The following is a 19,446-nucleotide window of genomic DNA, read 5'->3' on the forward strand; positions in this document are numbered from 1 at the left end:
TGCGCTCGAGGAAAATGCTTGGAAGTCCCTGTGCTTTGCACGTTTATTATGCTTTTCCACTTTTCCAGAGTTTTTTGGCTAAAGAAAATATCTGTACTCTTTCTTGAGGTGTCTCATGTCTACTAGTGCTATATATATTAAGACACCGTTTGAACCCAATGAGCTAAATATTAAGGGCTCATTCGGTTGTTCCAGGATGAGGCCAATTGCTATATAAATTAGCCTGTGGTTCCAGGTGGAAATCTTCCAGGCACAATTCCGAGAGAAACGAATGGGCCTTAACTGTTTTTTAACCTGTTTAGATTTATTAGCAACTCATAGTTAGTATTTGTAGGGTTTATTTGATCCTACAACTCATAGGTGGTTAGAATTGTCTAGAATACCTCTGCGTTTATTTATTTTGTCTAGAGAGACATGTGTAGAAAGAAATAATGAGAGACACAAAGGTCTTTAGGCATATTAGTTGACATCTAATGAAATGACCATTAGCATTATTAGCTAAGTTTATTTGGATCCATGCTAGCTAAATTGTACAAGCTAATATTAGTTGTTGGATCCAAGAAAGGAAACTAGTTATTGACTAATGTTGAGCTAGGCGGTGGGTAAGGCACTACTCATTTAGCCCCAAAAGTATATAAATCTTATCTTATTTTTTGAAAAGTCAATAAATGTCAAGTTAAAAATCTAATATTTACGATGTGTAATAAATATTAATAGATTACTGATGGAATACATCTTCATAGTAAATCTGTCTAGAGATATAAATGTTGATACTATTTTTCATAAGTTTAGTCAAATTGAGATTGATTGACTTAGATTTACAATTTTTTTAAGATGGAGAGAGTAGATTGCATATTTTCTAGAATCAATATATGTTCTCAATGAATTTTTAATGGATAACAGTTAGCTTGAAAAAGTATGGAAATAGAATAGTGCACACTAACAACCATGAATGAATAAATAAAAAACATAATAATACTAAAATCTAAACCCTAGCGATCATATAGATGATGGTAAAGATCCACCAAAGTTACGGTTAGTTGAACATTTATTAATTAGTATTGTCCCTTAATTCGTTCAAAACCAACAAGTAAAATTGTTATACCCATCCTCTCTACCCCTTGCTTTATTAACAATGAATCTCAACTTTAACACTTGTGTATGTTTTTATTATTTGTTATATGCATGTCATGCTCCTTGTTAGTGTATATTGTAATTGCACTTATCTTTGTTGGTGTTGACAATCTAACTTAAGCTAGAGAGACTTGAGTCACACTCCCAAGTACAATGACTCAAGTCCCTCTAACTTGATTAGCAGAGACTCATATGTTGACAAATTAGATGACTATTATGAGTTGCCAGATATAGTGCCGCATTGCTAGATTTGTAATGATCGTTTTCCCACTGTCATTAATGAAATCACTCTATATAAAGATGATAAAGGGAATAACCATTGGTCCATTGCACGTCGTATCACTAGATACCTTTAGTTTTTTTTGAAAGCCACTAGATACCTTTAGTTAGTGATTGGTTTCACAGATAGAATGGTTCTAGGTGGGATATCCCATTTTTGGCTTGGTGTTTGGTCCAGAATTAGCCAGAGACATGACGATCCCACTACGGAATTTACCCTCTCATCAGGGATCAACTCGCCTTCAGAAAACTTGTGAACTGAAGATTTGAAGATTGAAGGAGTAATTTGTGAAACTTCTCTGTAATATTTGTTTTGGCACTTTTGCGCCTTTCTGTTTGGCCCCCTTTGTTGGGTTTTGGCTACAACGAGTTGCTACTAGTCTGCTGGTGTTTAGGGCGTTTGGTTCCTGGCGGGTCAGAATCCTTTACAACTCTAGTTTGTTTGTTGTATGTTGTAGGTGGCGTCCCTAGTGGTCACTTTTTCTGCTTTTAGTTTATAATGTGACGTTTCAAGCTTTCAAGCTAGGGTGCAGTGTGCGGGGGAACTCCGCCTTGCAACCCGCTGCGTGGGCTCCAAGCTCAGCCTTGCCGCGGACGCAGGCCACATGCATGAAGGTGCAAGGTCGTGGGCGTGGAGGAGAGAGAAGATGGCGAGGTCGGTGATGGAGATCAAGCGACGCTCCATCTTCGTGTGTAGTAAAATGAAGTGAGTGAGGAAGAAGAAAGGAAAAAAGAAATGAGGTTGACAAGTGGGGCCCACAAAGTCAGGTATTTGATCCCACCTTTGATGTCTCCAAATAAAACAGGATAGTCTCGTAAAAGATGAGATGAGACTATTTTATTCATAAATGTCTCATAACCAAACATAAGCTTAGATGTTCTAATGATCGTTTTACGAAATCACTCTATATAGAGGTGATGAAGGGCATAACCATTGCATGAATGGTAAAAAAAATTAGTTCGCTATAGCATCGTTAGCAACTAAAATAACAGAACAAACACTACGTTTGAAAAATATAAATGGGAAAACCGGTACAAGTAAATATAAGGTATGCGAGGGAGGGAGGAGGAAAAGATGATGCCGAGCCAGTTCTTGACATCTTCCTGGTCTTTGGCAAGTTGGTGACCTGTCTCTTTTTAGCCGTCGCGTTCACAAGCTTTGCAGCTCGTGCAAGCTACTGGCACGCTTCTTTCTGCGATATGTACCCTTTTTGAGGACGTTGCCGGCGTTCCATTTGAAACACTATTTGCATGTTAGGTCCAGGTCCAAACACAGCGGGAGTATTAATGTATAAGAATATTCTTAAGTATCCTACCTATATATGTTTCTTCTTTTTAAAGAAAAAGGGAGCTAAAAACCTATACATGACGCTAATAACCGTTACAGCAGCATTACCATTTTCTCAATGTTCATCCCGCTTTGATGCGTTAGTTTGCAACTTTTGGTTTTTATATTCATTAACGACAAAATTCTCATTTTGATTCCTTAACTATTGTTTGAGTCTCAATTTCATCACCGAACAATCGAAATGGTTATTTTAATTCTCCAAATTATAAATCATAAAATTAAACATATTTATGAATTTATAGGCAAACATATTCACATTTTCTCTACTATAATGGACCAATTAAAATTATACTAGGCCCTCTCCGAAAAGCGTTCCCCACTGAGGGTTTTCAACCATTATACATCCATAAAAATATACATAAGAATTTATCTTTATTAAAATTAAGGACTAATAAAATACCTAAATTAAATTCAATGGCCACGATTCCACGTGGGATGTCAGCACCCCGCACGCCCCTCAATCACGCAGTACAGATCTCCTCCTCCACCTCGCCCCCTCTCCCGTCGTCGCACGCCGCACGCTACCCACTCGCAGAATTCGCGACGCACCATAGTCCCGGACGTGCATGCCCTCTCGAGGGCGCCAGGGACGCCATAGTTGCCGGCGCGATGGACGACGGGCCGGCAGGCGGGGAAGCACCGAGCGGGCTCGTCACCGGCAGCACCACGGAGGTGTGTTGTGTGTAAGGACTCAATCGCAGGGCTCCGCGTCATCGACCGGCCCATTATCAACACCGACCTCGACCGGCGGTGGCATCGGCTTCCCGCCCGCCGTCGAGATCTTCCGCGCCAAGGTCTGCAGGCCGACTGCTTCCCCTTCGGCGCACCGAGGATGACTACTCCATCGCCGGTACGTTCTTCGGTTCACAACCCCTCCCTCCTGGCTTTCGCGCACACACTGGTACTGTGTTCTATTACTGGATTTGGATGGTGTTGGTGCGCGATGCAGCCGACGACGGATAGGACGGAGCGACGTAGGCGCTGATTGTTGTTGACCTGCAGAGGGAGGCCGTAGGCGGGGCTCAACAGCAAGTAACTCATGCTGTAAATTGACATCTCGCAGCAGGTTTCCACGAGTTGATTTGATTATTGTTGATGATGATTGCCACGGTCGACATTTTGGTGCTTCTTGTCTCCTGCAGGTTTTGTTATCTACTTCGACAAGATTTGTGCCAGGTAACTAATAATCTGTTCAGTTGCATCCAAAATTTATTTATCTACTATTATATTATTATTGTTGTTGAACTTTGTTTAATGCTATATGTGGAGTTTCAAGAGATAATAAAAATCTACACACCAATTTCATGATTTCATCTAATCAAATTAACAATAACATTTTTCATAATGTTTGTCTAGCAAGGTTGTAAAATATTATTTTACACGGCAAAAGATCTGCCGGCAGGGGAGCCCGTACCTATTTTTTATTCTTCAGCGGAGAAAAAACTGATTACCGATTTTTGTCAGTTCAACTGAAACCCCAATGCGGAAGTGAACCATAGAGGGCTCCCTGCCTTGTCTAATGTTGCTTGTGAGGGATTTAGATGGGTTATCGAGATCTTTAGTTGAGTTTATTTCATTCGGTTAATTGTCATGAACAAATGATATTGACAGGAACTAGAATTGGATAGGGAGCAAGAGAGCAAGGTGGACGGGTGATGCATGCCTTCAGGCATGATCTGCACAGGGTGATGCTCCTTGGGCCAACAACATCGTTTTTGATGGCAATGGGGATAAGATGGTAATTTTTTTGTTTAATTACGCTCCAATATAGTCAATGGAGTAGACTCTCAGATTTAAAACTGTAAAACAAATTACTTTATCTTTTCACTTTTTTACAGAAAAACGGAGGGGAAGAGACGTCCACACCTGATATATTGCACTGAGCCAACAAAGAGCTTGCTGACCAACTTAAGAATAAGTTTTACAAAGCAATAGGGGAAGGAGAACTACTCCATGATGAAATAAAATTCAATTAAAATGGTGCAACAATAATCCCTATTGGAGGAAGGTTCAGTTGAATGGCAAATTGATATCCATAATGCAATCGGGTGTAATACTCAACAAAGATTGCAATTCACGCATTGGCAATGGAGGTTTTCATAGGAAGAATTTCCAACTTTATACTCTCCTTTTACTGCTAATCTTCATAGGCTAGATATGATATTGTTCTATTCTATATACTATCCTACATATTATAGTTCTTTTTTTTACTATGGGCTAATAAAAGTAATTTTAGTGAGCAAACACTGATCCAAAAAAACAGCTTTGAGTACGAGCCTTTTTGGTAACTTCCAAGCTTCTAAAGTATCTAAAGTTTCTTTCAGTAAATCAAAAATTTAGTAAGGTTTCTTTGACAATCTTTATTTTATATTATGAGGATGTGAGGAGTAGTAGGAGGGGAATGGGAAGATGGTGAGATTATACTAAGCATCCAAGAACACATGGAAGACAGATTTTGATGATGGTAAGAGGATAGGCAAGCTACACTGTCAAGTGTCAACATACTTCAATCACAAGCTCTGCAAGTGGTTTGATGTGATAGATGGGGATATTAGCTTAACTGAAATGTTTATGTACTTCATGCATCAGGACTTTGTAATGTAGTTGTAGCCTATTGTATAGCAGCTTGGTAGTTGATTATAAATCAGAGTATTATCCTATTGTTTCAAAGTAGAGTTTTCTTTTGATATCCACGTGCGCTGTCGCACGTGCATTTTCACAAGTTTCTATAATATACTAAGAATGATGCAATGAATTGGAATCTCTCTTAATTGTCTTGCTGTACTCTATTTATGTGACGAAAGTACCACTGTAGTTTGGTTGTTTCAATGTGCATCCTTAAAATAAAGCCGTGGTGTTAGCACGGGCACTATACTAGTTCCTAAATAAAAGAAAGCATCGCAAAATATGACACTTTGAGGCCCCCTTTGGAGTGGAGGATTGGCAAAGAATTTTTGGAGGATTCAGATTCCTTCCTAAGTTTTCCTACACACCCCTTTGGTTCATAGGAAAGCATAGGAACTATTCCTTAGGATTGTATTCCTTTGGGCGTGATTTCACAGGAAAGCAAGCAAGAGGTCTGATCTCTTGGAAAAAAATCCTGGCGGGAAAGCTGCCTCCTCTGGTGTGTCATTGGCTCTCTAGGCACTTGTGTGTTTGGTGGGTGAAATATCTTAATGGTTAGAGGGGGTGAATAGCCTAATAAAAATTTCTACAACAAAACTTAACAAAAACTAGTTAGACAATTATGAGACGAAACAAGTGTTGCGTTAGCCTACTAAAAAAAGCAAGCCACCTACCACAATTTTAGTTTCTATTTTCTCTAACCACATAATAGCTATGGCACTACACTAAGTTAGTATGCTCTCAAAGACTAACTAAAGAGCCACACTAACCAAACTAACAAGCTCTCACAACTAGGTACACTGAAGAGCATGATAACTAGTTTGTGGTAATGTAAAGACAGAGAGCAAGATAGTTATACCGCCGTGTCGAAGAGTGAACCAATCAATCACAAGAATCAATATAAATGAAGACCAATCACCTCGGAATAAAATGATGACACAATGATTTTTACCGAGGTTCACTTGCTTGCCGGCAAGCTAGTCCTCGTTATGGCAATTCACTCACTTGGAGGTTCACGCGCTAATTGGCACCACACACTAAACCCTCAATAGGGTGCCGCATAACCAACACAAGATGATGATCACACAAGCCACGAGCAATCCACTAGAGTATCTTTTGGCTCTCCACTAGGGAAAGGTTAAGAACCCCTCACAATCACCACGATCGGAGCCGGAGACAATCACCACTCTCCACTCAACGATCCTCGCTGCTCCAAGCCGTCTAGGTGGTGGCAACCACCAAGAGTAACAAGCGAATCCCGCAGCGAAACACGAACACCAAGTGCCTCTAGATGCAAACACTCAAGCAATGCACTTGGATTCTCTCCCAATCTCACAAAGATGATGAGTCAATGATGGAGATGAGTGGGAGAGCTTTGGCTAAGCTCACAAGGTTGCTATGTCAATGCAAATGGCCAAGTGGATGAGCTTGAGTCAGCCATGGGGCTTAAATAGAAGCCCCCACGAAATAGAGCCGTTGTACCCCTTCACTGGGCACAACATGGGGTGACCGGACGCTCCGGTCACGCAATGCGTGCCACGTGTCCCCTCTCTTCAAATACTGAGCGCTCGATCTCAACGATCAAGTGATGACCGGACGTAACAACTCAAAGTGACCGGACGTTGAACCCCAGCGTCCGGTCGTTTTCAGTAAGCATCCAGAGATGACTTTTCACGACCGAACGCGTCCGGTCATGCTCGACTGGACTGACCCAGCGTCCGGTCACTTGGCGTTTCCCCTATGCATGACCATGTCAGTGTGACCGGACGCAGCCAGCCAGCGTTCGATCGTTTCAGCGCCAGTGTCCGGTCGACGACCGACGCTGCGCTTCTTCTTCTGCTACTGACCGGACGCACCGATCCTTCAAAGACCAGCGTATGGTCACTTACAGTGACCACGTTCACCTGAGTTTAGGGCGCCGGTGAAGTTTCTTAACCCTTGCTCAAATGTGCCAACCACCAAGTGTATCATCTTGTGCACATGTGTTAACATATTTTCATAAACATTTTCAAAGGTGTTAGCACTCCACTAGATCCTAAATGCATATGCAATGGGTTAGAGCATCTAGTGGCACTTTGATAACCGCATTTCGATACGAATTTCACCCCTCTTAATAGTACGGCTATCGAACCTAAATGTGATCACACTCGCTAAGTGTCTAGATCACCAAAACAAAATGGCTCCTGCCATTTATACCTTTGCCTTAAGCCTTTTGTTTTTCTCTTTCTTCTTTTCAAGTCTAAGCACTTGATCATCACCATGGCATCACCATCATTATGTCATGATCTTCATTTGCTTTACCACTTGGAATGTGATACCTATCTTATGATCACTTGATAAACTAGGTTAGCACTTAGGGTTTCATCAATTCACCAAAACCAAACTAGAGCATTCAGTGGGAAGGTGGCCTTTATGCTAGCAAGTTGTTCAAAGTCAAAATCTGAGCATCAATCCTGTTGGCATTTCTCAATGTAATCACCAAGTGAGGAGGTTTTAAGTCCATCACCGGTAATGACGCTAGAAATGCTTGTTGATATTTCTTAACACCATTACTAAGATTGAGTTAATCTTAGCAACGCTGCTAAGAAACACCAACTACGATAGTCCATAAAAATTACAGACAATATCCGCAAGCATACGGAGCTATCGTTGTAGCATTTCACCCGGAAGTATTCAGTGTATCGTTATTTATATTTTTCCAAAGGAGGGCAAGGTATACCAAGTCTAGCATAGACATAAACATGATGAACATACTTGCATAGTAGAGCATAGATCATGGCAGGGGTAAAATCGGTATTTTAAGGATAGTGGACACACATCTGAGCCTAACCTCAAGGATAAAAGGAAAATAAAAAATAAAAGAATATTCCTACGTGGAGCTGGCATGTTCTAATATAACCGTGCAAAGAACAGTTGATAGTCATACAATGAACCTGGTTAGAGCTAGAACTAAGTGTGAGATAGGTCGGGAAGACACCGAGTACTAGTCTGCCAGCATCCTCGTATGACAATTTAGACTCCTACACCCAGACAAACGTGGGGGATTACAAGGGATGGACAGGGCTGTCACTACATGCCGCCTACCCCTCAACCGTGGAAAGGGAAATGTATTCATCTGCTCCTATGTACCCAAGCACCTCGCTTGATTACACAGAAACTACCCATATCCCCTCGGGGACTCTGACCCTACGGATCGATAAGTAAGGATATGGGCACACCCGAAGGCACGATGAACCGCCATCTCAACCCTAGCTCTAATTCTACTCATATAAGTTGTATGAATGATTAAGCTTATAGTTGAACATGTTAAGATCATCACATACAAACTATATACTAGTTCATATGTCATGATTATAACATGAAAACTATACTCTAGTTCATATGCACTACTATATGAATAAAATGTGAACTTGAACTTGGAAGAACTCTTTATAAAGGTATTCATACCAAAGTGGCTCTTCTTCCAAGGAGACAAGCTCTTCTTTAGCTTTTGCCTTGCTCACAAACTAATACTAAAGACTAAAAGACTAGATGAGGTAGTGAGGTAGAGGCTCCAAATGAATGTGTGTGTTGCGTATGAGCTCCACCCTTGCTTTTATACTGAAACGTGGTCGGTTTGGTGCAGGTAAACTAGGAAACCATCGTAGACCGCCTCTGCATGGCGGCATGCAACCGCCGTAGAAGAGTGGGGCCGAGAGGAGGGAGTGGGGGTGCGGCCGCACCTAGGGTGCGCGACGCACCCTGGTGGGCCCGCCTCGCGACCGCCTTCGTCTGGTCGGTTCCTAAGTGGGCGTGGACCCTATCCACGGTGGTGTTCTGCCTAGGTAAATTGTGTAGGTGGGCTTTCTTCCTTTCTTTCCTTCGCGCATTTCTGCTTTACACTTTCTGTTTGCGCCTTTTGCTTGATTTTATTCATTTTCCACTTGTATTTGAATATGTGTCCTGCAAAGCATGCTTTCTCCAATATAAGTGGGACTAGGTCAATAGTATATGCATATATGTTAAAAGTATGTCCATTTCTCCTGTTTTAGATAATAATTGGCGGTCGAATGTTGTCGCCAAATCCTCTATTTTTTTCCTATAGTGCTACCAAAGGCCATTTCATCTTGTTTCTTGTGTTTTCTATTTCTATAGGGTTGGATAAACATGCCAACTCAATTCCTGTATAATTCATATTCCTATGTTTTCCCTGTCCTGCCTTCCAAGAGGGCCTGAAGGGTGGCGAATCAGACTATAGGATACTAGCAGCCATTATCGGAGGTTTGAGTTTTCTGATGTTTTGAAGGAGGCAAAAATTCCTTTTTTTTTTCTAAAAAAAGAAGAGGCAAAAAGATAGAGATGAGTATGAATAAGAAATTGGGGGTTTCCGGCCACGAAAGCAGGAAATCACGGTGAACACTGAACGAAGTTGCAATTTGCAAAACACGAATAGCATCATACCATCGCCTACTCGATTACCAAATTGAGGGGATGGCTAGGCATCGCTTGTGGGGACTGGGGGAAGCATCAGAGAGCACACAGTAGGCAGATCGAGACACTGAGTGAGACAGCATAGCTGCACTTTTGTTTTCCAATTGGCTGGGCCTCGCGAGTGGGCCATATTGACCTGGGGCAGGTAGGTTTCTGTGTTCGACCCAATCACCCAAACGAGACCCATCGGCCATCGACCGGCCCGCAACCGTGGAGTCTGCACCGGACTCTGGAAGGAGCACGTCGCGCCCGAACCAGCAGCTCCCAAAACAAAAAGAAAAAACTGTAGAGGGGGAAAAGCAACCCAATCCTAGGTCACGCCGCTCATCCACACGGCACCGAAATTCCCGGCCCTTCTCGCTTCCCCGCAGCCGACGACGGCGTCCACCGCGGCGGCGGCGGCGGTCCGAGAAGAATAGCCGCCGTGCAGGCGCATTATCCGTCCTCATCCAACCAGGCCCAGCGGAAGGGGAGGAAAAGGCGACCTCGCCGCCTGATCGTGCGCCCTCGCCACCGCCGATGCTGCGGCGCCGGCCATGGCGTCGGCGCTGCTCTCATACCTACAGGCCCTGTGGCCGTTCTCTGCCCTCCTGAGGGAGGAGGACGATCTACGCGCGTCGGCGCGGCTGGTCGGGCCGCTCTCTGTGCCGGAGGAGACGAAGCAGTTTGTGCTCGCACTCAGGGAGCCCGGCGGATCGCCGCAGGACAGGCACCGGGACGGCGCCGGCGTGATCTACATCCTCGCCGCGCAGAACCTGTCGGAGCAGTCCGCCTCGGACGCCGAGCGCCTGATCAGGGAGGTGCGGCCGAGGGCCGTGGTCACCCAGGTCGCGCGCCCGGTCCTCGAAGACGTCCGGATCGAGGAGGATTGCCTGGCCGGCAATGGAGGCGGGGGCGTGCCGGTACCGACGTCGCCGTTTCAGGTGATCAAGCGGTGCGTCACGGAGAAGAGGAGCAAGGACCAGTACGTCAAGGCTGCCGCGTGCCAGGTCCTGCAGGAGATTTTTGGGGTCGGTTTCTATGGCCATCTGCTTGCTGCCAAGAGAGCTGCAGAGGAGACGGGTTCGTGTTTTCTATTGCTCGAGTCTCCGTATGAGAGGAATTGTGGTGGGGGTGGATCGGTCAGCCGGAATAGTGCTGCAGATAATAACTCAGCTCAGCCATTACAGGCTAGTTGCTCGCTAGCTCACAGCACCATGGATGATGACTCAGGTTTGCAATTGCAGGCAAGCTGCTTGATCCCCAGGAGTGCCATGAGCTCCCATGGTAGGAATATATGCCTTATGGATGATAATGGAGGACAGCTCTTGAAGTCACTGGCACCAACTCTTAATTTCTTGATGTCCCAAGCAGTCCCTTCCAATGCTGCCACTGAGTGCAGGCCATCAAAATGCAAGCCGACTGACAGATACGAGGCTCCACCATTTGCTCAGTCTGTCTACCCTTTACTTGCTGATCTTTATCATATATTTGTTGATATTCCGTCGATTGGTAGGGCTATGGCTTCTGCTCAGGATTTGCTTACTCAAGTTCACGAGGGGGAGCCAATCAGCAGTGATATGTTATCTGATGTGTATGTATTTAGAATTGCAATAGAGGCCCTCAGGATGGGTTTAAACAATGCAGCAAGGTCCCATATTGATACCAGAGATAAACATGGTTCAAAAGATCTGGATTTTTCAGAACTCCAATCTGATGAGAAGTGCCACATTCTTCTTGTGCAAGCTCTCAGGAGTCAACTAAGAGAGTTTGGTTCTGTGGTGGCTATAGTTGACGCGAGCTGCTTAGCTGGAATAAGGAGACATTGGAACACCCCTGTTCCTTCAGAGATTACTCAATTTGCTAGCAGATGCTTCAATCACTATGGTGCTGAAAATGATGATAAAATTGAGGTACCTTCAGCAGACAGCACTGATAAAAAAAGTTGGATATCTGAGAAACCTGTGGTTGCTGTTGGTGCAGGAGGTACAGCACTCTTGGGCTTTTCATCATTGTCAAAATCTCTTCAGGCTTCGGCCTTCCTTAAGCTCGCCCCTTACAAAAGTCAAGTGGTTCTAAAGTATGGATTGATGCAGCTACAAAGACATGCTGCTATTGTATTAAGCAAGATGCTCCCTCACGGGGTTGTTACTGCTGGCTCGAAGGCTTCTGCTTTGCAGTTCACGGCTTCAGCAGAGAAGATCCGAGCGGTGGCGCACACTGTAATATCATCAGCTGAGAGAACAAGCTTATTGGCTATGCGAACTTCATTCTACGAAATAATGCAGAAGAGGCATAGGCAACCTTTCAGAATAACTCCTTGGGCAACATTTGGCTTCAGCATGGTTGCATGTGCTGGCCTTGTGATGCATGGAGATGGGATCGAGTGTGCAGCCGAGGCAGCACCTTCTGTTCCAATGATTGCTTCTCTGGGCCGTGGCCTTGAGAGCTTACGGCTCACATCCCAGGAGGTGAGACAAACAAAGGGCCAAAATGTGAAAGAAGCTTTGCGAGCATTAATGAACAGCTTGAAGAAATCAGCAAAATAAAGGGCCAACACTTTCCAACTGGAGCTGTATGGATTTTTGTCTTGCGATTTGTGGGCAAGACTAAAATTATCATGAGCTGTGAAGTGCACTTTTCTGTTTGCCAAGATAGTGAAATTATGCGATTGTGCTTGTGGGCGTGGCTAGCTTGAGCTTAGGGAGCACTTGAGTGAGATAAGTGTGTTTTTATTGACTTTCTGTACATACATACAAGATAAAATGTTCTTATTGGTATGAAAATAATTCAATAAGATTTCAACGACCTATGGCAAATACGAGTGAAATATTTACAACTTTGCCAGAGGCGCTCAGGTGCCATGAACAGAAGTATCCCGCTGGACTCGCCATAATATCTTTTACTTCATATCCATGTACATACTAATAAGTTGTACACGAACAGAAGTACATTTTTCAGTATTCTTTTTAGGTCATGTTTGCAACTACCTACTTTGTTCTTATCACCATTTTCTTAATTTGTTTATGCTTGTAAGTTGGACATATATGCATTTCGTTTGAAGTAAAAAAGAAGGTTCTAACTGGAGAATTTAGAGTAATTCTTGGCATCCTTGTGACATGTGCATGACTGATGTTACACATAAAGATATCTCATGATTATACAACAGTGAAAAACAAAACCATCCTTTGTGTTTCCTTATTTGTTACAAAAAAAACGGTCGATGCTGCCTATGCAAATGGAAGGCAGGCTCTTCCTTCAGACAGTTGCTGCTTTGAGGGTGAGAAAATCGGAAAGTTGATTTGTGTAGAAATCTGGCTGGATCGAGTTGTTGGGGCTCTGAAGCGTCTGCAGGGAAGTCACACCTGCAAGAGAGCCGAGCTCAATGCTTATGCTGATGTTAAGCCAGCCAGTGCCTGTACCAGAGTTAGAACTGAGGAATTGATGAAACCTGAGAGAACAAGCAGAGTCTTGCAGCCTCCGTTTTGACCAAACAGGATATCAGTATCCAACCGGTCACCCACCATGCATATCTGGGATGTTGTGATTCCGAACCTGTCATGTAGGTGAAGAAATGTAAGAATCTGAAAACTTGCAGTGAGCTGTATGATTTATTACACTTAAAATAGTGACACATCCTTCGTTGAACATTTCTAATACTGACCATGTTTAGACTATACTAAGTTTCTTACTTCTTTGCCAGGTGGATGGCTTCCCGACTACGAACCTGTCATGTTTAGTCCATCATGAAAGTGGATGGCTTCCCGACTACGAGCGGTTCTTGTTTAGTTGAACCAAGAATTGCTCCGACCATTGATCCACCACCTGATGCAAGGCCAAATGTTTCATAATTGAGCAACTGGTATGTTTCTTCGTAGCATATATAGAAAGAATGCAAATAGCTTACCTACCTGCCCATTCTTGGGCATCAGTAAGATGAGTGACAGCATCCTTGTTTGTTGCGATGAAAAGGCACCCTGTATTCTCACGGATGCATAGTGTCCCATACCTAAAAATGCATTGGCCGCAAGTTTACAGGACTTGTAGAACGATTAGTATCAAATCTATATCTATGAATGAATGAAGAGGAGTAACACAGTAATGCGAAGCTAAGACTTACTGAACTTTGTAGTAGTTAAAGTTGCGATCAAATCCAACCACAACTGCTCCCACCTGTAAGAAACCCAAATAGTGTGTCATTGGGTTTTCTTCTCACTATATGCCACCCCAGAACATGAAGAAGGATCATACATACATCTTCGTCATGCTCCATGTAAAAACCAGGCTTGAGCTCTATCTTCTTGTCTCCATCTGTCTACATGACGATAAAGGCCATATTCGCTTTGCTGAAAAGCCACGGTTGAAAGTACTGTTCGTTGATTTGTTGTGAGAGAAAAACACAGTTCGTTCGCTGAAATAGTACGGCTCATAAGACAAGCGAACATGACCAAAATCCAAGTTGCGTAAGTAAGTTTGTATTCAGACTTCACACAGTGCTATTAGTAAATACTGATTGATATCCATGATATGTTGGCTCACTAACATTGTAATGTACTAAAGTGTCAGTGAAACTCATCTTCTGTACAAGTGTTCTGTCATGAATTTCAGAGACATTGTTACTTACGGGTCCACCGAGGTGCTGAAATCCAGCCAACTCTAGCTCCTTCAGAATCCCTTCCTCTCCGATAACATACACCTGAAGCGGCCAAAAAAAGCTGTTAAACTACGTGCATTTTTCGTACATATTTTGAATGACGACAGTTACCTTCTTGTCCTTGGGGAAATCGATGGACTGCAGGTACGCAGCAGCTGCAAAAGACGAAGCGAAGATCTCTTCCTGCGCAGCAATCCGGTCTCATCGGTTAGCAGAAGAAACTGATGACCAGAAGCAGTTCATATTCATCACAAGTGCCGAACTACCCGACCTCGTCGATGCTCATTCCCAGCGTCTCGAACTTCTTGCCATACTGCTTCCTCGACTTGGTGGAGTTGTTGGTCACGAACACCAGCCTCTTGCCCTGAAAAGGCATGCCAGCAGCATCTTCAGTGAATCATCAGGAAGTGACGACTGACGAGAGCATTGGGTTGGGTTCCCAAGCATTGGGGTTTTGGGACGGACCTTTGATCTGAGCAAGTCAAGAGTCTCCGGGACACCGTCGATAAGCTTGTCGCCCTTCCAGATCACACCTGCGCGGCACACGCAGAGATGACGCGCCAATTTAAGCAGTAAGCACGGCACACACCCACTACCCAAGAAGCCGGCGGTGATCGGTGTGGTATCTGACCGTCGCAGTCGAAGATGAAGGTCTCGACGGAGTCGACGAGCGCGTCGGCGTCCTCGAGCTTGGCTGCCACCGCCGCTGCCATGATGACGGACCGCCTCACCACGCGGTTCGTCGACGGCACCGCGACCAGCCCGCCGCGCCGCTGGCTCTTCCCCGAGAACGGGAAGGGCGTCGGCGCCTGCGACGAGGATGGTGGGGAGGAGGAGGAGGTGGTGGAGGGGAGGAAGGTCGGGGACGCGCGAACCTGGAGCATCGCTGCGGCCGCTCGTGGCGCTCTGTTTTTATTATCGGGTGGCGTTTGTGTGATGTGCCTGTGCGGTATGATTTGGGCGCTTGCAACCGCAAGGCGCCAGCGATTTCTCATGTCTTCTTTCGATTGGTCTCCGGCCGGGCCTGTGATTTGTGTCTGGGAAGGCAGAGGGGAGGGATTGGGGTCTGGGCTCATGTTGTGGCTGCTGTTCGAGCTAAGGACTAGGAGGCAACGAAAGGTATGTGATGTGAGGCCCAGGAGAGACAGAGAGGAGCAAAAAGAGGAAAGGATGGAGAAGTGAAATTCTGCAAGGAAGTTTTGATCAGTTTGCTAAAGAAAAATTAGGACACAAAGTTAGAACAGTTCCAAACCTAGTCTTAGAGGCTAGTTTATCTCGTGATGGCTTTTAGGCTTCCGGCGCGATTGTTGTTAGGCCCGTCTACGGTGGTGGGCTGGCGGCCCTGTTGGGCTGTTGGTGTGTCAATTCGGCGGGCGCTCAGAATCATGGCTCGCTCTAGAAGAAGCGAAGAACTGTAACTTTTTCCGCCTGGACTATGGTCACAATTCAGGTTTACACTTGAATCCTAAAACCATTTAAGTTACCTCCTACTCTGGTAATTAATATAAAATTTTTCAATAGGCAATTAATAAGGTTTTAAACAAATAAAACGACCACTAAGTTTCTAAAAGTTTTTGAGAAATATCTTAAAAATATATTGGGACACAAGAAACCCAAATAAAATATTTACAAAAGAATATAAAATATATCTAAAATCATCCAAAAAATAGATTTAAATTTAGGAAAACAGAAAAATTTCTAACTATTTTTTGAAAAAAATCCTAAAAATGTAACCAATGACCGAATATGTTTCTAAACTTTTCACAACAAAAATATGGGATGCAACCAACATGAATGCAAGATACATTGATCCCGAATGCATTCATGCTTAATGCATTTATGATGGTTTCATCACATGTTTTGTCGTGAAAAGTTTTTAAATGCATTTAGACATTAATTTTATTTGGAAAATTTTCATATTTTTTTGGATATTCTTCCCATTTTCTTAAATCTAAATCTAATTTCTGGAAGCTTCTAGATATATATTCATGATGCATAAATATTTTATTTGTGTTTATCGTGTCCCAATCCATCCCTAGGATTTTTTCTTAAAATTTTAATAATTTATAGACATTTTTTATAATTTGAAAACCTTATTGAAGTTTTTATTGTGATTTTTCAATTATAAAATGACAAAACTAGAAACCACTTTTAACTAGGTCAAGGAGGTTATTTAAATGATTTTGAGAGTTGATATATAAGGTTTTGCATTAGAGTTCAAGGAACAAACCCGAATTACAAACAATGAGACAAAAGTAACTTTTTACACGAGATCATGACTTAGAAAGTCACGAAACTGCCAAAATCCCCGTCCTTTGTTTTAGAGAAAGGACTAGGGATTGGGATGCGAGTCCTATATGTATGCGCGGAGAGCCACGGATAGCTGCTACGTAGGTCATTGATGTGCAAAACATCCATTGACAACCTCGTTCACGGTGAACCATAACATATGCATTTGGGTAACTGATGACGCAATATACTCAGGATGTCACTTCAGCTCTTACAGATTTGGTACATGAATCTTCCACCGAGAAATCACCAGTTACACACATTACAGATTGTGGCGATTGCCGTTACTGAAGACCATTTCACAAAGCCAACTTTCCGGTAAGTATCATGTAACACCTCGGTGTTAAGCATGCATTAACATTTTGCAAATCATGAGCATAATCACCATCATGCATTCATAAGCATGACATGAAATATAGGATTGAAACATATGTGTTGCATAGTTTTATTTTGATAGATTAGATGCTATATTTCTTTTGCCATGTGTGAACCTTGATTGATCACTTAGACAACTTAGAAGTAATTAGAATGCAATTTGGAGCAAAATGTATATTCAAAGTTTTCTCAAATTTTGCTTTTGAAAATAATCTTCCAAAAATACGGTTTTGAAATGTAATTGACTTTAATTTTGTAATTCAAAATCTAGTGGGAATTAGCCCTAGCACCTTTTGACAAAGTTGTAGAGTTTAAATTTTTAAACAACTTTTATTTTGGGTCCAACTTTTGAAACTACTTTGAAAAGGTTCAAAAATTCATTTGAATGAATTTGGAAAATAAAATAAAAAGGAAAATCAGTTTTACCTTAACGGGCCGCCGCCTCCCTTTTGGCCCAGCAGCATAGGGCGGCCCGGCCTGCCTCCACGCCGCGCCTCCCGTTCGCTCGCACCCACGCTTCGACCACGCCAGAGCGCGCACGCCGCGTGGCGGCCATGCGCCAGCGAGCTCGCCGCGCGGCACCACCGGCCTGCCCCGTTCTGACCGGTCGCGCTGCCTTCAAGGCCCGACCAGCCGCACCCTGGCGCCGCACTCCAACCCCCCCTGCCTCTCGCTCGGACAGCAGCAGCAGCAGCGCACGCGCCCACCACCGCCTGCACCAGCTTCCTCACCGGAGTTGGCCGTTTCGACTGCTCCAGTTCACCTGAGCTAGCTTCGTCTCGCCCTGAGCTCCGCCTCCACCTCGCACACCCCGTGCTCGCGTCAGTTCGCCATGGTAAGCCTTCACCGCCCGGGAATCGCTCGTCGGAGTTGAGCTCCTCCTCGCCGGAGTGCTTCGCTCCGTGGACCTCACCACTCCATCCTCCTTCTCACTCTCTTTTTACATGCACGAGCACTGCACGAATGCTGTGTAGCTCCTAAGCCACTCCCCGCGCCACCTCTCGGCCGGAGCTGGCCGGCCAACGTTGAGCCACGCCACCGCGCCGCCATGGACGCCGGTGAGCTTGCTCCCGAGCTCCACTAGCCACGGTAGAGGTACTGTTAGGTCCGCCTTATCACGGGGAAGCCTCCGGTGGTGACCTCACCGCCGGCGAGTTCACCGGCGGCGAGAACCGCCGCGGCCGAGCGCCTCCCCTGCCGTAGTGACTGACTGGTGGGGCCAGGGGGCCCACTGTCAGCCGTTGGGGTGCAAGCCTGGGTAGAGATCCGGGTGGATCTAGCATTTTTGAACCAGGATTTTCAGAAAGAATAAAAGAAATGATTTATAGATTTTGTTTAAATGCTTTAGAAATTCATAACTCGCTCAAAATAGCTTCAAATTTATTGAAATAAGTTTAGCTAGGTTTCTTGTGACTAGATCTATCTGTTAAAAATATTGCATGACAAATTTGTTATACTTTTCTGTGTAGCTTTATTTAAATTGAATAAATGCTGATTTTTTAGAAAATGTCTAGTAAATAGAATAATTATAAAAAAAATATGGTTCTAGTTTTGGTAATCTCCTTTAGTGATATACTTTGTAGGAAAAATATATGTCATACATGTTCTGTAGAGAAATATTGATGTGTAGTTCAAGTGCCTTTAATTGATGATTTTTGTTATTTTAATTGAGAGCAAAAATTGTGTAAAACATGTGTATGATAAGTTTTGTGCAGTAATTGTTTACTGTGTAGAACATAGGAATAATACCAAATCCGTTGTTTGACACTTTTCATAGTACAAAGTATTTTTATGCTCATATTTATGCCATAGCTTATCATTTTTGTGTAGGCTATTTTACTTATCCAAATGCCATGAAAATTTTATGGTGGTCTACTTAGAGTAGTACTATGCTACTGTAATTTTCTTAGATTTTTATGAGCACCAGAAATATATGTTGCTGCTGTAGCCCTAGTTTAAAATTAAATAAAATAATCTTCTTTAATGCATGTTTAGTTAATAATGTTTGCCTTGGTGTATCTTTGAAGCATCTTAGCTTGCTGTGGTGACTTGGCATGTTAGTACCGTGGTTGTAGTAGTAGTATAGTAGTACATGTTCTTAGATGATGTTGGCTACCTTATAGAAGAGCTTTACTTCTACTATGTCCAATAAAGTTAAACATGTTCATCTATATTTCATGCATCATGATCATTACATGTCATCTCTCCGATGCATTCTAAGTCTTCTACTTTATAAAAGCAATTATTTCTATATATGAGTTCATATATTATTGCATTAAGTTGTAGGAGTTGA

General features: G+C 43.5%; 2 protein-coding genes and 1 long non-coding RNA gene across 3 annotated transcripts; 2 read left to right on the forward strand and 1 right to left on the reverse strand.

Annotated features, from left to right (window-relative positions):
• Positions 1 to 3,199: 3,199 nt before the first annotated feature.
• LOC136497597 (uncharacterized) lies at positions 3,200 to 5,490 on the forward strand. The gene is made up of 3 exons (XR_010769357.1): positions 3,200 to 3,937; positions 4,373 to 4,499; positions 4,600 to 5,490. It is a non-coding gene; the product is annotated as an uncharacterized lncRNA (long non-coding RNA).
• Positions 5,491 to 10,121: 4,631 nt separating this feature from the next.
• Positions 10,122 to 12,482, forward strand: LOC136496996 (uncharacterized). The gene has a single exon (XM_066492776.1). It carries the CDS (start codon positions 10,393 to 10,395, stop codon positions 12,382 to 12,384), a length of 1,992 nt encoding a protein of 663 aa, XP_066348873.1. The 5' UTR covers positions 10,122 to 10,392; the 3' UTR covers positions 12,385 to 12,482.
• A 146-nt stretch (positions 12,483 to 12,628) lies between these two features.
• Positions 12,629 to 15,437, reverse strand: LOC136496998 (phosphoglycolate phosphatase 1A, chloroplastic-like). The gene is given in 11 exon segments (XM_066492777.1): positions 12,629 to 13,200; positions 13,287 to 13,390; positions 13,528 to 13,660; positions 13,747 to 13,844; positions 13,956 to 14,008; positions 14,091 to 14,150; positions 14,460 to 14,531; positions 14,601 to 14,672; positions 14,761 to 14,853; positions 14,955 to 15,022; positions 15,121 to 15,437. Coding segments are annotated over 11 exon segments (1,113 nt in total). The 5' UTR covers positions 15,374 to 15,437; the 3' UTR covers positions 12,629 to 13,093.
• Between the last annotated feature and the right edge of the window lie 4,009 nt (positions 15,438 to 19,446).

Source organism: Miscanthus floridulus, chromosome 12 (assembly GCF_019320115.1).
Source record: "Miscanthus floridulus cultivar M001 chromosome 12, ASM1932011v1, whole genome shotgun sequence".
NCBI lineage: Eukaryota > Viridiplantae > Streptophyta > Magnoliopsida > Poales > Poaceae > Miscanthus > Miscanthus floridulus.

Bases quoted from the DNA above. Each gene is read 5' to 3' on its own strand.
- LOC136496996 (XM_066492776.1), top strand. From the start codon at position 10,393: ATGGCGTCGGCGCTGCTCTCATACCTACAGGCCCTGTGGCCGTTCTCT.